Here is an 18,519-nt window from a genome sequence, read left to right as displayed (position 1 = left end):
TCTATAATTGATCTTTATTTTGTACCTCTATAAAAAGAATAAAATTATTATATAGGTATATATTAAAAGGTCGAAAACCACTGTGTTAGGTATTTCTTTTGGCCTAGGGGTGCTGTGAAAAAATTACTGGGACGCTAAGGGCACCGTGAACCGAGAAAGGTTGCGAACCTCTGGTTTAGATGGTGGCACTGCAACCTCTTTTACATTAGCCATTATTCTTCACTACAAAACTAACCTGTTAAATTAGTCATTATTTTTCATTACATAAATTTTAAAAATTCACATTTAATTTTATTTTTAGGCAGTAGAATGCTCCCAAGCATTGATGCAAAAAATCAAAACTCAAAATAGGCGTACTCTAGACTTGTTAGCAGCAAGGTGTTTTTTTTACCATTCAAGATGCTATGAATTAGCTGGAAAGTTTGAAAATATTAGGAGGTGAGTTTTTAATTTTTAAAACGTCGATATACTGTTTCAGTTATACTAATATATACCTATATGTAACTTGTATAGTTTCATCTTCAGCTGGCTATAACATGTTACACACTGTTGACCTTGACATGTTATGTTCATGACTGGTATGTTATATGGATTTCCCTGGGCTTTGCATAAAACTTTCTTGATCCAATTTCACTATACCCTCACTGACCTTGGTTTCCCCACCACCCACATCTGCCAACTTAATTGCACAAACAAGCATCCTTTATGAATTTTCTGTACCATTGCCGAGCTATAGGTCTACTCAGTGCCTTCTTTTTAAACCATATCAAAATTTACACATAACTGGTGGCAGACTGCAGCAAAATTAAACCAAAGTACACACTGCGTATTCTCGTGGTTGGTAAATTCTGCCATGATTACAGTTTTGCAATTATTCTGCCGTATATTGCAGCATGTACATTTTTCAGTTGTGAATAAAAACTTGAAGGTACCCTCTGTCACTTGGAAGTGGTTTGAGGTTTGATCCTATTCATACAATAACATTTTAGTTGTGTAAAGGAAGTTTGAACTAATAAATCTGAGAGTTACCTCAATGTACAAATAGGAGATTTTCTTTTCCAACTTCCGGGATAAAATGAATTAGAATAAATCAAATTTTACATTTAATTTTAAGTCTCTGAGTATAAGCAATTTATAAAAATACCTCAATGTGTTCATACTTCCATACGTGAACCCTCCAAGCACCGGAAAACAAGTCGACATCAACCCAAAGCTAGATATCCCAAGCACTCAAGAAGACTGAACACATTTTGTCAGAATTAAATTCAAAACGCCGTAAACTCCTTCTTTATACTTTGATACTTTACAAAGGAAGTTTGTATACACCCTGCATTTTATTGTTTTGGTCCACAGAACACACCCTCCAATTTACTTCCCTTATTTCAGGGACACTATATCTTTATGATACATTAGCCATTATTATTCCCATTACATGGCATCTTGGTTACTGATTAACAATGTTTGTTGTAGCATTAAATATAAAATTTCTTCAGCTCAGTCTCTTGTTTTGCACTTGTATGTGCACACAGCCAGTTCACAGAAAGATGCAACTTAATTTTCATATCATTAGTTGTATGCAGTAAAACTAAATGGCCTTTAATACAAAGGGTACTAGGAAAGTTTTGCAATACAGCTTTGTTTATTTAATTTTTTCAAAGTAATTTCCTCTACATTCAATACACCTCTCCATCCTCCGAAACCAATCTTTAAACCAGTTCTGCCAAGTTTTACTAGGGAGTAAAGCACACTCGTTGTCCCAAGCCTGTAGAAGGTCCTCATCACTGGAAAACCGCCTCCCTTTTAGCTTCATTTTCACATGCGGGAACAGTGCAAAGTCGCAGGGAGCAAGGTCTGGACTGTAGGGAGGGTGCTCGAGAAGTTTCAGTCCTGTCGTGGTCAAATATTCGGTGCAGGCTTTGGCGCGGTGAGCTGCAGCATTATCGTGATGGAGGTACCAGGTGTCCAATCTAAAGCAATTCAATTAATTAAGCTGATAACGCTACACAGGTTATTCTCCTCTTTCATCTGGATTCAGTAAAGCAATTTGTTCCTTTTAAGTGTTATACTTACATTTGAAAATTCAAACTTAGTTATTCAATCATCTTGTTCCACCATCCATTTACTGAGATCTTTACTTGTTGGTATGTTGAAGAGTGCGATATGTAAATTTTATAGTTGTTAAATCTTTCACTTTTTTTTGGAAAATAATTACCACAGTAGACTAAATCAAAATGATTATAAGTAAGTCATTGGCAAATGTTCCAAATGTTGAGGTTATACAAATTTTGCAATTTCACAACATTTGCATTATTTTCAAATTTAAAGTTTTTCTCAGAAAGATTGCCAGTATTTCTTGGTATTATTAAAGTTAAAGAAATAGATGAAGCTGTAGATGTTTTGCAGTATTAGTTCTGTCAGTTTCAGTGTAAGAACCTACCAGAAATTATTTTGAAAGAGAGAGAAAAAAAATTTGTGCAGTGGTACTTCTTTGGAAACTGACAAATACAGAAGAAAACTTGAAATATAGCAAATTACCTCGGGTCATGTTTGCGTTTCAATTCTTCATAGAAATGCTGAGTATGAGAGGATATTCAGCAAGATGGAAAAAAAAAAAAAATTCAGTTGAATTGTTACCTTTCTAATGAAATTTTGAAAATGCTCTTGATAGCCAACTCTAGACAGCAAAGCCATTATCATGAACAAGACATTGACTCAGCATTTCTGAAAAGAGAAAAGTCTGCTGTAGTATCTTCCTTGAAGCAGTGGTAATCAGTTGGTGGTTTGGGGATGGCTACCAGACAATCCAAGAGAAATTCTGGGTGCAGTAATGTTTGAAAGCATGCTGTACTGGTAAACAGTCCCTTTCCAATCTCATTGCCCTTCGCTGTATCCACTTCAGCAGCTCTACATCATTCCTAAAATAAGCTCCCAGACCTGTATGCAGTACTCAAGATGTAGCCTCACCATATACAATGGGATAATCACCTTATCCCTGCTAGAAAAATTCCTGTATATCATTGACAAAACCCCATGAGCTGTCCGGCAACCTGTCTACAACTGCTCAGAGAACTTCATATCTGACTGCACAGTTACCCCAGGTCTTTTTCATTTTCTGCTACCTTGAATGTAGCCACTCAGTACGTTACTCAGGGGTTACTGCTACCCATATGCAGTACTTTCATTTGTCAATGTTAAACTTCAATTTCCACTTTCAAGCCCGTCTGCCTAAATTTTTTAGATCCTCTTGCAGTAGTATACTGTCATTAACAAACCTGCAAACTCTGGCATTAAGCCATTAATATCATTGTTAAATATAGAAAACTGCAGTGGGCCGAACACTGGGAGACTCCACTAAAAACATTAGTCCACAAAGAGCAGTGTCCATTGATCATCACTGTCTTTTTCCACTCAACCATCCTTTTATCCATATCCATGACTTTTGTTTATTGTCATTCTAAAAGCCAGGTTTCACAGTTAACTGTGTTCATTGAAAAATGAAGTTATATTCCCCTTTGTTTGAATACATATGGAATCCATGGAATATATGCTTTCGATCCAGCTCTGTCACCTGTGAAGTGTTCACAAACCAAAGATTTCTTTCCTTATTTCCACTACACGTAGTCATTTTTTATATCTAAGTTTCTTAAAACCATATAAATTGCATTTACCTTTAATAGTAATTTATGTGGAGGTAAACCTGAAGGCTGCAGAGAGTGTTTCGAGTGTTACAGAGTTGTATTCTTCAGCATTACAACTATCTGGCATAATTTGGTCTGATGAATAAACTATTTTGAATTCTCCTGGAATCTTAATTTCGGATAAAATATTTTCATTCAGCGAACAGTGTTATTTGTTGTGACTAAAAACTTTTCTTCCAAAGGAGTTTCAATACTTCCAAAAACGTCATGTATTAAATTTCCTGAACTGCGAATATTTTCAGGAATCTCTATTTGATGATATTCATCTTTTATAGTTTTTTATGATTTTTATCAATGATTAGGGTTCCAGTAGAGCTATCAACAATTTGTGATTCATTTTTTTTTTGCTGGTTTCGTATCTTTCCTTTCTTAATTGTGAAGCCTTTAACTTATTATAATCGCTTTGTTTTCTTTGATATCAGGATTTTTAAGGCTGCTTCATACTCTTCAAGATATTTTCTTTTCTTCTCAGCCTTTCTGATATGATATTTCTCTTTACTGTTATTGCCATTATTAACAACATTGCTAATAGCTGAAGAAACTTTTGAAAAAAATTGTTACCTTGAGACATCTAGAATTCTAAAATTAAATTCCACAATTAATTACAGCCAAACTGTCAACATTGTGTGACGTCATAACACTATTAAATGCTATCAGGTAAGAGTCATCACTGTGGTATATGCAACTTTAATTAAAGAGCAACATGCCTAGACTCTGTCTTTGAGACAGACCTGTAAATCACTTTATTGTAATATGACGAATAGCAGTTAGCCCCACCTTGTGAAAACAAAAAGTGTGCACATGAAAAGCACTATTTTCCCAAACATTCTTTTATATATATTTTATGTAAATGTTATGTATTATAGTAGTAAAAGGTCAGTGTCTGGCTGTTTAGCTAATGGGAGGCAAAATTAGAAAGATAATTAGGATAGAAATACACACTCCTGCCCTCGTATTACATTAATACCTCAGAGCATGGAAGAATTTTAGTTGTAGGAAAGTAAACAGTATATGATTGAAAAATATAAAAATGGTGTTCAGATTATCTGGGAGCGCAATTTCCCATCCATGTTAATAATGGCCCTGGACATGTATTAGTAATGGCCGCATGGTGCAAGGAAGCCTATGGCTTATGCTGCACCAGTCAAAAAAAAAAAAAAAAAAAAAAAACCCCCCTAATAATTAATAAAAGAAAAGAAATCAAACCTATCATCCTATGCGTTTCCCTCACCCGAAAGTACTATCCAGATGACCTTTGAATTTCCCCAAACTGTCATCCTCTACCACCCATGTAGGCAACTTATTCCAATAATTTATAACTTGCTGGCTAAAATAAAACTTCCTGCAGTCCAATCTAAACATCTCTCCCCCCCCCCGTAACTTGAATTTATGTCCCCTAGTTCTAGCATCATTTATAATCTTGAAAATTTCGTCCTCATTCATTTTACTGATGCCTCTCAGAGCCTTAAACACCTCAATCAAATCTCCTCTGAGGTGTCTAGTTTCTAAACTCTGCAACCCACATATTCAAAGTCTTTCTTCATAAGGACGTCCTTTTGCTGACCTCATCAGCCGAATTACCCTTCTTTGCACCCTTTCAAGAAGCTCGATGTCTTTCTTTAGGTGCAGTCTCCATACTTGAACACAGTATATGGTAGATATATGCATTTGGAAGTGGTTGTCTGTATATCTGTATGCACCAGAATCTTATACTTATAATTAAAATTATACTTCCAATTTAAAATTCTATTTAACATTGCTGTATATTCTTATACTTATGTTGTTATAATTTTAGACTAATGTTTTAAATTTAAATTAGTGGATAACTGGCTGATATGTGTGAAACTGTATCTCTTCAGGATGCCACACCGTTTCACTATTTCAGCAAAATATGCTGACAAGCAAGAGAATAGCTCTGCCAGCATTTACAGAGCAAATTAGAAGATATGACTTGCATGAATGGCTCTCCACAATCTTGATTTAATCCCATGTGACTTCTTCCTGTAGAGGTGCTGTATATATGGACTATTTCAGCATGTTTTGCTGAAATAGTGAAATGGTGTGGCATCCTGAAGAGATGCCATTTCACATATATAAACCAGTTACCCACTATATCTTCAAACATATTGTTTCATTCAAACAAAAATCTGGATTAAAAGCGGTAAAACCTGTTTTATCGCTTTTAATACAGTTTATTTTAGATAATTTTATTGCTTCGGTATATTTTTAACATTTTATAAATAAATTTTTATAAAAAAAATAATGTTAATTAGAATTTTAAATTATTTTATCGTAATTTATTGTAATATTTTAGTCTTCCGATAGTGTATCACATTATTTTTATAGTAAAAATTTTTTATTCCTTGGCTGGTGTTTGTCTTTAATTATTGCAGTACAGTTACCCACTAATTTAAGTTTAAAACCTTAGTGCAAAATTATAGCAACATAAGTATAAGAGTAAACAGTAATGTTAATTAGAATTTTAAATTGGAAGTATAATTTTAATTATCAGTATAAGGTTTTGATGCATATAGATATATAGACAACCACTTCCAAATGCATATATCTACCATCTCCAGGGCTGGTACTAACATGGATGGGAAATTGTGCTCCCAGATAACCTGAGCACCAGCTTTATATTCTTCAATCATATACTGTTTACTTTCCTATGACTAAAATTCTTCCACGCTCTGAGGTATTAGTGTAATACGAGGGCAGGAGTGTCTATTTCTATCCCAATTACCTTCCTAATTTTGCTTCCCGTTAGCTAAACAGCCAGACATTTACCTTTTACTGTAATACACAACATTTACATAAAAATATATATATACACTTACCAGCTCTATCTATGCAGCCAGTCGCAAGATAGGTGAGTAGCTTCATGTAAATTACCTGTATGAAAACCTCACAAATAATATATATATGCATCCATTGCTGCTGCTTTGTGTGCTTCAGTGCATTTGCCCTATCCGGTTTATTTAACTTTCCACTGTTTTATCTGTTTTTACTCTTTAGTATAATCTCTTATATATATATAATCTCTTACATACACACACACACACACGCACACACACTCTGCCCTACCGTTAATATCTGGACACCTGCCTTTACAACCGTCTTCAATCTTCGTGGCATACTCTCAGCCAGCTTTTTATAAATGTCAGGTGATATGTTCCTCCACTTGACCTTTAATGCAGCCACCACTTCAGCCTTCTTTGGGCAATTTTGACATGCATGTACCTGAAGATCCAATGTATCCCAAAGATGCTCGATAGGGTTCAGATTAGGACTCTGGGCTGGCCATTCCAACTTTTCCACACCCATGTCCTCAAACCACTCTATTACAACCCGATCAGTATGGTATGGTGCATTGTCTTGCTGACACAGGTATGGGCCTTCTCTAAAGTATTGCCATAATGTTGGAAGTGCAGAATTTTCCAGGGTGTTCTGGTATTGCACAGAATTCGTGGTTTTGTCGATAACGACTAATGGGCCGCCTCCGTAGCCAGGTGGGCAGGAGTAGCAGCGCGTAGCACACGCTTCTTGATTAGACCGGGGTTCGAGCCCGTGACCACCAAATAAGGAGGATGCGGAAAGGTCAGGGAATGACCACCGCATATCTCCAGAGCAGTATGGCCTTAGTTGCTAATGATCCTAAAAACCAAATAACAAACAAACAAACGACTAATGGGCTCAAGCCAAACCATGAGAGAAGCCCCATACCATGACACTGTCTCCACCAAACTTCATTGTTTGGAGGATACAGTCAGGAAGGAACTGTTTCCCCTTGGCATTCACCACACCCAGGAATGGCCATCAGACTGGTAGAGTGCAAACCTTGACTTGTCTGTCCATAAGACTGTTTTCCACTGCTCTACAGTCCAAGATTCATGTTCCTTACACCATGTTAATCGGTGTCTAGCATTTGTTGAGGTGATAAATTCTGTTGAACATGTCATCTTGTATGACTACTTTTGAATTGTCTGTTCTTAGCCCAGTGTGCAGCAGGTTCTGTGACGTGTTGCATGCATAGGATCTGTTTCTCCATCCATGGAGGGGTGTCTGGATATTAATGGTAGGGCAGGTATATATATATATATATATATAATTAATGTGTAGTTTGTATAATAAATAAGGTGTCTGTGAAAATGGAAATGAAAAATACACAAGGTGCCAGAACTAAGAGAAGTTTAAGGGATAGTAGAAAGTGGAAGTGAAGTAGTGGTTAATCAGGCAAAAGAATTAGAAAAACCTAGTGCAAAAATGAACTGGGACTGAGGAAAAAAAAATAATAATAATAAATAAATAAAAAATAATAATAAATAAATAAATAAAAATAATAAATAACACTATATTCAGATATGGGATGGCAATTTTAGCGAGTGGTGGTCTTATCAGGGGAAGGCAAATATGCATAATCTGAATATAGTAGCTGAAAAAATGATAAATAGCCTGGAAATTCATCAGGGGACTACTCCTGACCATGTATCAAGCACTGTGTTTCCAAACTTGTCTGTAGTACTAGAAAAAAGGAGCAAAAATGCAACCTTTTATCGTAATCCTAGTAGACAAGGTAGTCCCTATGCAGTGTAAAAAAAAGTAAATTAAAATAAATAAAAATATATACAAATTTACAAAAGTGTAATGTAAAAAAAAAAAAAAAAAGTATGTGAAGTGTATAAAAAGTATAGACAAGCTAATGGTATAAGGAATGGTAAATTCTAAGGGAGGGGAAGGGTAGAAAAGATGTACCAAAGAAGGCGAAAATAGCAATAGGAATTAGGATAGATGGAGCGTTCTTTTCACCCTCGTATTACACTAATAGTTTTATGAACAGAGAAAAAATAGAAAAAGACAGTATAAAGGGAAAAAAAGTATAGAAAAAGTCATTAAAAATACGGAACTTACTGGGTGTGTAAGGCCCAACCTTAAACGAAGGGTTCTGGTATAAGTAAGCATTAGTAAAAATGGGAGTTAATACCACAAGCTTATGGAGGAGGGAAACCGAAACTAAAAGTTACCTGGAGTCATTAAGTAGAGCAGAGGAGCGACGAACACGGCCAGGAAGCGAAAGGGAGAAACAATGCCAAGTCAATGTTTTTATAGATTTAGAATTAGATAAACAGTTAGGGAAGATCGCTATCATTGAGAAAAAAAAAAATTTTGGAAAGGATGGCCTAAAAATTTAGGCCTTCCCAAGAAATTTTTTATTTATTTATTTTTTTACTTTACGATAGAGGTCTTCCCTATCTGTTTATCTAATTCTAAATCTATAAAAACATTGACTTGGCATTGTTTCTCCCTTTTGCTTCCTGGCCATATTCGTCACTCCTCTGCTCTACTTAATGACTCCAGGTAACTTTTAGTTTTGTTTTCGGTTTCCCCTCCTCTGCAAGCTTGTGGTATTAACTCCCATTTTTACTAATGTTTACTTATACCAGAACCCTTCGTTTAAGGTTGGGCCTTACACCCCCAGTAAGTTCTGTATTTTTAATGACTTTTTCTATACTTTTTTTCCCTTTATACTGTCTTTTTCTATTTTTTCCCCGTTCATAAAACTATTAGTGTAATACGAGGGTGATACGAACGCTCCGTCTATCCTAATTCCTATTGCTATTTTCGCCTTCTTTTGTACATCTTTTCTGCCCTTCCCCTCCCTTAGAATTTACCATTCCCTATACCATTATCTTGTCTATACTTTTTATACACTTCACATACTTTTTTTTTTTTTACATTACGCTTTTGTAAATTTGTATATATTTTAATTATTTTAAATTACATTTTTTACACTGCATATGGACTACCTTGTCTACCAGGATTACGATAAAAGGTTGCATTTTCGCCCCTTTTTTCGAATACTACAGAAATGCAGTGCTTGATACATGGTCAGGAGTAGTCTCCTGATGAATTTCCTGGCTATGTATCATTTTTTTCAGCTACTATATTCAGATTATGCATATTTGCCTTCTCCTGATTCGATCACTCGCTAAAATTGCATCCCATATCTGAATATAGTGTTCTTTATTTTTTTTATAAAGTATTTAAGGGCAAAGGCCTCATGCTACGAGGTAGAATGACTAATATGTAGGTTAGTGCAAATGCATCATTTTAACATAGCTATCTACCAAAGTAATTTAACTACTTTGTGAAATAGCTATGTTAAACTGATGCATTTGCACTAACCTACATATTTTTTTTTTATTTTATTATTTTTTTTCCCTCAGTCCTAGTTCATTTTTGCACTAGGTTTTTCTAATTCTTTTGCCTGTTTAACCACTACTTCACTTCCACTTTCTACTATCCCTGAAACTTCCCTTAGTTCTGGCACCTTGTGTATTTTTTATTTCCATTTTCACAGACAGCTTATTTATTATACAAACCACACATTAATTATATCCTTTTGTTTCCACTATATATATATATATATACAGGCATACCTCGAATAACGAATAGGATGCGTTCCACGAAATTACTTCGTTAAGCGAAACTTCGTTTTCAGAGGTAAAAATACTATGGCCAGAATAGGGATACGTTCCTACGTAAAGAAAATGAAAAGCTTTTTTTTTCGAACAAAGAAAAGTTTTATTAAATAAACAGTCAACTTACATACAAAGTGAAATCACATTTTAAAATATGAGTCTAAAGTTGATTGCTTATGCTTTTTTTCTCTTTCATTTAACAATTGCCTATATGGAGTTATTGCATTTAACAGCGATCGCTTAACAATAAAACTTCTTCCTAAATCAGGATCATTTTCACTAAAAAAATTTAAAACGTTTTCAATGTCATTTAAGCACCTTTTTAAATCTTTGGTTGTTAACACTTTTTCGGCAGGAACTTCTTTAACTTCGTCTTCATTATCTTTGTCTTCGTTGCTAACAAGGTTTTCTAAATCTTCCACTGAAAAAGCATCATCTTCTGCATTTAATAAATTTCTAAAATCCTCTTCATCGACATTTTCAAAACCTATTGATTGAGCCATCTGGATAACTTCATTTCTAATTTCTTGGATGTTATTTTCTTCTTCTAGTACAACTTTTGGCCATATTTTGCGCCAAACTCCATTTAAGCATTTCTTAGTGACTTCTTTCCAAGAACTATCAATGTTTTCAATTGCGTTTTAATGGTGTAGTTTTTCCAAAAAGTTTTAACTGTCATTTCCTCTTTATCCTCTAGTTCAGTTAAATTGCTTAATGTTCGACGCAGATAATAAGCTTTAAATGATGTTATTACTCCCTGATCCAATGGTTGAATCAGAGAAGTTGTGTTTGCTGGAAGAAACACAACTTTGACAGTAATGCATGTGTCCAACGTGTTAAGATCAGTAGGATGTCCCGGAGCATTGTCTAACAACAAAACAACTTTCTTCAAAGTTGTTTTTTTGACAATACCGTTTTACTTCAGAACAAAAGTGGTTAACAAACCAATCAGTAAATAACTCCTTGGTAACCCACGCTTTTCTATTTGCTTTCCATATTACAAAGGTAAATTCATTTTTATGTTACCTTTTAACGCCCTCGGATTTTCTGAATGGTAAATTAATAACAATTTTAATTTATAATCGCCAGAGGCATTTAATCCAAAAAGTAACGTTAATTTGGTGGAAAATTTTCACGTTCAATTATTTCCTTTAGTTTTTCTGGAAACTTCTCCTGTTAATTTTACACTATGAATCCTGGCCCGTTTTTTAAATTTCTCGAACCAACCACGAGAAGCCCCAAATGTTTCCGTAATTTCTTCAGTTTGTTTAGATTTCAGGTGATTAAACTGGAATATTTTTTTTATGTTAAATGGGCCTTGAAATTGCGGACTTCGTTATATCGAAGCTTCGTTATCAGAGGTAACGTTAACCGAGGTATGCCTGTATATATAAATATATAAAAAGAAGAAAAAAACTTTATTGCTCTCCTGCCTACCATAAATTATGGACTGTTTTGGAGGGATGGCATTTGTTCACTCCCTACCCTCTGTGACCCACTTGTATCATATATACTGTTGCCACCTCTGTGGATTTTTGTCTTTATTGACTAATATTTATTTTTCCTGGATGTATCCTGGACTTATTTTCATAATGCTCTGAAAATTACCAAGTTTGTCGTAAACCAATATTTAGTTTTTCCTTTATTATGACCTCTAAACTGTCAATAAGTGCTGAAAGTGTGAAAAAAGCAAAAAAAGTAATGACATTAGAACAGAAGATAAAAGTACTTTATGGACCTCATCATTATTATGTTATGGAAATCAAAAATGAAGTTTTATGTTTTTTTTTTTTTTCATATTTTATTGTATATATATTTATTGTTTTATCCTAACTTCCTATTTTCTGTGGGAACTTTAGTCTTGCCAAATGTAGTACACCTCAGGAACATTTCTGTAGTTGTCACAGATTCCTGTAAATGCTGTTATTGATTTGGTTAATTATATTCTGTAAAAACATTAAAGATTTATAAGTATTTGAAAATAAATATTTATTTTTCATACACCCTGTATATGTTATGTAGTCATGGATTAATATTGGTTTATGTGTAATTACTTCGGGTAAGTACTTTATCGTTATATTCTATTCATTGTTTTGTCATATCTGAAATTGCTATTAGCAAATAATAGAGTACTTTTACAAAAGGACAAAGTTTGGGCAACTTAATTATTTGAAAACACAAACACATTTGATTTGCTAAATGTTTCGCACATTTTCAAAATTTTCTTATTTTTTATTTACAACAGTTTCCTTCATAGTCGACTGAGAACAGCTACCTTGAGAAATGATTTTGAAGGGCAAGCTGTTTTGCTTAATTGTCTTCTTAGGAATTACTTGCATTACAATCTTTATGACCAAGCTGACAAACTTGTTTCTAAATCAGTCTTTCCTGAAGTTGCTTCAAATAATGAGTGGGCAAGGTTTTTATATTATTTAGGTAAGTTATTTCTCCATACATTAAATTAGACTCTTAGTTTAATAGACACTATACTGTATTATGGGGTTAACTGAGTTATAGGAAGATGAACAACCATGTATGATTCTTCTTGGAAGTCTTCCTCATTAGTCCAGAGTGAAATAAAGTTTAATGCAGAAAAAGAACAATCATAAACACTTCTAACATGTGGAAGAAGGCATATGGCTATACTTAGGGAGTAGCTAATAATATGCCGATTTTTAATGGACAGTCATTGAAATTTTTAAATACTGACTAAATCCAAAATTAATAAAAAAAAAATTACAACATGTAAAAGTAAACAAATATGAATATAAACATTAAATAAAATACACAAGGTTAGTTAGAAATGATGGTAAAATAATTAAAAGCTATAAAAATATACGAGGCACAAAAATTTTCAAGGCAGAGTGTCTCTTTGTCTCTCTCAAAGTGCGTAACGTCTCATCATGACTACTCACATGATGGGGCATATAGGAGTCAATTTCTTAGAGTTAATGTTGGGGGCCCTGACATAAAAGTATGGAGTTACTCAAGCCACAGGCACAAAAGTTAAAGTTGTGAGAATGGTCAGTCAGTCCAATATTATGGGAGTTAAGTTTGCTTGTGCTGGGGGTTCGAGCCCGTGACCACCAAATACGGAGGATGCGGAAAGGTCAGGGAATGACCACCGCATATCACCGAAGTAATATGACCTTAGTTGCTAATGCTCCTAAAAACCAAATAACAACAACAGCTTGTGCTGTATAAAAACATTCCATATCCATGTTAAAATGCTGAATTTAGTACAGGAAAGGCAAAGGAAGGGTAGGCTTACAATTCATGTAATATTTTCCATTAAATTTTGTTCTATAGAAAATTTTAATTATATATGTGCTACAAGTGAAGGAATAGGAGTATCTCTCAGTACAATGCAGTAAAAAAAAAAGTTTTATTCCCATAAAGGCAAGAAAAAAATAAGCATCAAAAGTGATCAATGTAAGTGATTTCATGAACCTTGCTATTTATTTTATGACTTATGTTAAAAGACTTCCTCTAACTTTAAAACACATTCTGGCAGTAGTGAAAACTGACTTGGATCTACAGAAGTAATAAGTGAGGTAATAAGTAATAGTGAAAACTGAGTTGGATCTACTTAAGTGTCTACAGAAGAGAACATCCTTGAAACCTACTTAAAGAAATATTTTAAATGAAAAAATGTCAGAGAAAGTTGGCGCCTCTGTAGCCAGGTGGGAAGGAGCAGCAGTGCATAGCACACGCTTCTTGATTAAACCAGGGTTCGAGCCCGTCACCACTAAATATGGAAGATGCGGAAAGGTCAGGGAATGACCACCGCATATTCCGGAGCAATATGGCCTTTGTTGCTAATGCTCCTAAAAAAAAAACCAAACCAACCAGAGAAAGTTGTTCATTGAAGGTGGGGGAAACAGAAGGGTGTGGATAATACTTATGAAGAATACAATATGCAAGATTTCAAGGCAAAGAAATAATTTACAGTTCTGATGTGATGTATATGCCAGTCATACTGCTGCTAGGTGTTATTCCCTCATGGTAGCACAGTTGATATAATTGCTGTTTTCTCCACACTGAGTGGAAAAGACTTGAGTTAAATTCTCGTTGTGATATGGGGAATTTTTACGGGTCTTTTTTCACAGCATGGCTGAGTTGGTCAGTCTCAGGTGGGGGTAGCATGGTTTTCTCCTCTCAGAACATGGGTTTTTGATCCAGAAAATAGGACACTGACCACAGAGCACTAGATTTACAGATATGTTTTACGTATTGTGCAATATGGCATAAGTTGCTGATGTATCTAAAACCCTACAACAACAGCCAAGTGTATGCGGATGAACATGTTAACACTGTTGCCAGTTGAAAAGGCTCCTGGTTAATTACACTGACTACCATGATTTTCACATCCACTAATACATTATCAGCTATTTACACTCAATTTTTGTGTTTGGATTTCAAAAGTAATTATTAAAATTTCACATCATATCACAATTTCTACCATATACAGGTTTTATGTTAACCCATAACATATATCTTACTAAAATTTAAGGAAGTAGAAATGACACTGGTCTGTTGTTATTACCTGCAAATAATAATGTTTGCATGTGCCCATAGATGGCAATAATGTTGTGACATTGTCTCTCTCTCTCTTTCTCTCTGCATATCTATTGCATGTTGTTTGTTTCTTCTCTATTTTGCTTAACATTTTATTGTTAGAATGTTTAAGCAGAGGCAAATGAAGTGTCTGAAACATCCTGACAATTTTGCTACATGTGTGGACAGTTCATGATAAAAACCGAGGAAGAAAATCTACAGTATTACTAGATATGCATATACTTTGTACTTTGGTTGCAAGATTGCTATTCAGGACAAAGCTTGGGCTATACAGAATATGCTGTGTTACCTGCAGCACAAATCTGAGGATGTGGCTAATTGAGAAAAGTAAAAGTATGCCTTGCTGTTCCTGTGGTTTAGCAAGAACTGTTCAACGATACTTACAGTTGCTATTTCTGCATGACAAAAATTACAGGGATGGCCAGAAAAAGAAAGCACAGCATCAAATATCCTAATATACCCTCTGCAATAATATGTTTCACATAACAACATGCTGGAACCAGATTCCTCAAAATCATGGTGTGAAGTAAGCAGTGATGAATATTGTGAGGATTCTTGTGTTGCACACCTTGCTGCTCCATCCACTTCAACAGATTTGGACTACCAACCAGAAAATTATGACCTGCCACTAAGCAAGAAGAGTAGATTGGCTTAGTTTGTGATTTCAGTTTATCTGAAAAGCAAGTAGAGCTCCTTTGTTCATGTTACAACGCTGGAAGTTGCTTGAAGCAGGAACTAAAATTACAGTCTATCAAAAATGTCAGTGTTTTCCAAATATTTCATTGCAGGAGATGGTATGTGTTTCTATAAAGGTATTAGTGGCTTTCTGAACAAACTGGTTACTGAACACAATCCTAATGAATGGCATATTAGCATTAGTAGAGGCATACGATGCAAGAAAGCAAGCTTATGCAGCATCAGCCAAAAAAAAAAAAAAACTCCCATTTCACCCCTCCATTCATTCCAAATGCCTGTCCAGCTGAGCCTTAAATTTATTTAGGCTATTAGCTTCCACAACAAAAGATGGAAGGCTGTTCCACCAATCAACTACCCTCTGGTGGCTAAAGGCAAATTTCTGTACATCTATTCTACAACTATCTTTCCTCAGTTTGAAACTGTGCCTCCCCAGGTTCTTAATCTGAGCAAGAGGAAAAATCCCAACAGCATTCAGCTTGCTCAGCCCATTCAGGGCCTTATACACCTCAATCAGATCATCTCGCAGATGCCTACTCTCCAGAACTTGAAGAATTTGCAGAACTTTAGCCTTTCTTGGTAAGAGCACACCTTTGTTCTCCCTCACCAATCTTGCCCTTCTTTCTGCTCGTTCTAGCAACTCTACATCCTTCCTAAAATGAGGCCTCCAGACTTGTACACAAGTGTGGCCTGACCACTGCCTTGTATAATGGGATAATCACCTTGTCCCTGCTAGCAAAATTCCTATATATCATTGACTAGACTCCATGGCCTGCCCTGGCAGCCCATCTGCACTGCTCAGTGAACTTCATATTTGACTGCACAATTACCCCCAGGTCTTTTTCACTTTCCACTTCCCTGAGTGTAGTACCACACAGTTGGTACGTTTCTCTTCGGTTATTGCTACCCATATGCAGTACTTTGCACTTGTCAATGTTAAACTCCAGTTGCCACTTGTCAGCCCATTTGCTCAACTTATCTAGATCCAGTTGGAGTAGTGTACTGTCTTCACTGTCGTTAACAACCCTACCAACCTTTGTATCATCTGCAAACTTGGACATTAAACCTGATATACCTTCATCAATATCATTGATAAATATACAAAACAACAACAATGGGCGCAACATTGAACCCTGTGGAACTCCACTAATAACATTTGTCCATGAAGAGCAGTGTCCATTGATTACCACTCTCTGTCGTCTCCTACTCAACCATCCCTTTATCCATTGTAGCAACTTACCCTTAATGCCATGTCTCTGCAATTTGTACAGCAGTCTTTCATGTGCAACAGTCATCAATATATTTATTGATGTCTCAAAATTAAGCTAAAAAACAGTTTTGCTGTACAATGGAAATGCATTCTCTCCAGTTACTCTACTTCATGCTATTGGTTTGAAAGAAACATATGAAAGAGTGTCCACTATCCTGAGTGCAATAAAGTACCCAGACTTTGCATGAAATGTCTGTTGATCTTAAGGTAATTGGATTACTTGCTGGCTTGCAGAGAATTTTCACAAAATGCTGTTGTTTTCTATGCTTGTCAGACAGTCATAGAACAGAAAAACATATTGTGAAGCAGTGGGGGGGGGAAGAAATTTTTACCAGGGAGAAGTAATATAAAATGTGAGGTGTGGTAATAAAGTTCCTGGACTGATGCAATGAAAAGAGCACAAGCAAAAGAGCTTACAACTAATTTTAATTTTATTCCAAGTATACCCTCTGATTGAATGCACTTATTACACTGTTCTAAAAGTTTTTGAAAAGAGTCAGCAAAAGCTTCCAAAGAGATGTTGTTCAGTTCAGTAGTTAATATTTTTCTTTATATCCTCAGCATCCCAAAATCTCTTTTCCTTTGAAGGCAGATTTTAACTTGGGAAAGAGGGAGAAGTCCCCTAGTGCTAGAATGGGAGAGTATAGTGGGTGGTTGATCTTTACAATGCCATGTTTCCTTAGAAATGTCTTCCTGATGTGTAGCATGGATGGGGTCATTGTTGTGCAACAAGAACCAGCTACTTTTCTCTTGAAATTGCAGCCTCACCTGGGAAATACGTTTCAGTAGTCTCTGAGCACCTGTACATAGAATGTGGCATTTACTCTCTCCCTTTCGTCTACAAATTCCTTGTAAATCACACCTTTTTAGTCAAAAAACATGATTAGCATTGTCTTGACCCTGGATATCTGTAAACAACTTGTTAGGCATTGGATCAAGTCTCAGAGTTTCCAAATTTTGAAGATTTGACTGTATTATATTTCCTGTTGATACTGTACATAGCTCAGTTAATAATAAATAATTTGTTAAATAAATTATTAAAAATAGTTTTCTGCACTTCTCAGACTAACAACTGAGCCAAGTTTTGCATTGATGTGTGGGGTTATGATTATATCCATTAGTCAAAGACTTATACACTGAGTGATCACTGAATTATGACCACCCCTATGAAAACTGAATGTGACCCGTTGACTATGTGAGGTACGAGAGTGCAGAGGTAGTCGACCTACGTAGCATAGATAAGGGGCGACGCCTCCGTAGCCAGGTGGGCAGGAGCAGCAGTGCGTAGCACACGCTTCTTGATTAGACCGGGGTTCGAGCCTGTGACCACCAAATACGGAGGATGCGGAAAGGTCAGGGATTGACCACCGCATATCCCCGGAGCAATGTGGCCTTAGTTGCTAATGCTCTTAAAAACCAAGTAACAAACAACAGCATAGATAAGGTGTCAGTGGTTCGGTAGGTAGTAAAATTCTGAGCGCGATGGGTAAAAGGAAGGATTTATCAGACTTTGATAAAGGACAGATTGTGGGTGCTCGACGAGCTGGTGCCTCAATTTCCCAAAACAGCTGAACTGGCAGAGTGTTCGAGAGCTGCCGTAGTTATTGTACCAAGACTGGCGTCAAAATGGTCAAACAGTGACTCAACGGCAAAACTGCTAAGGTCGGCAAAAGGTTGATGTTAGAGGTGAGCGCCTGGTCCGACGACTCATACAGGCGAACAGGCGCAGCACTGTTGACGAGTTGACTACCCAATACAACATGGGCCAACCTGGAACAATATCTGGCATGACCATGCTCAC

At 35.7% G+C, this 18,519-nt stretch overlaps 1 protein-coding gene across 4 annotated transcripts in view; it reads left to right on the top strand.

The window, feature by feature from the left end:
• Nucleotides 1-18,519, top strand: part of Rpn3 (regulatory particle non-ATPase 3) — a 162,128-nt gene that overhangs the window by 60,452 nt on the left and 83,157 nt on the right. For all 4 annotated transcript variants that reach the window (XM_090389291.1, XM_090389290.1, XM_090389292.1 and 1 more), the window contains 2 exons: nucleotides 302-438; nucleotides 12,423-12,613. In XM_090389291.1, the coding sequence (XP_090245417.1) occupies nucleotides 302-438; nucleotides 12,423-12,613 (328 nt within the window). The remainder of the gene's footprint in view (nucleotides 1-301; nucleotides 439-12,422; nucleotides 12,614-18,519) is intronic.

Source organism: Mastigoproctus giganteus, chromosome 14, assembly GCF_048544385.1.
Source record: "Mastigoproctus giganteus isolate SK-2022 chromosome 14, ASM4854438v1, whole genome shotgun sequence".
NCBI classification, from domain to species: domain Eukaryota; kingdom Metazoa; phylum Arthropoda; class Arachnida; order Uropygi; family Thelyphonidae; genus Mastigoproctus; species Mastigoproctus giganteus.
This window is presented reverse-complemented; position numbering and strand designations above follow the sequence as displayed.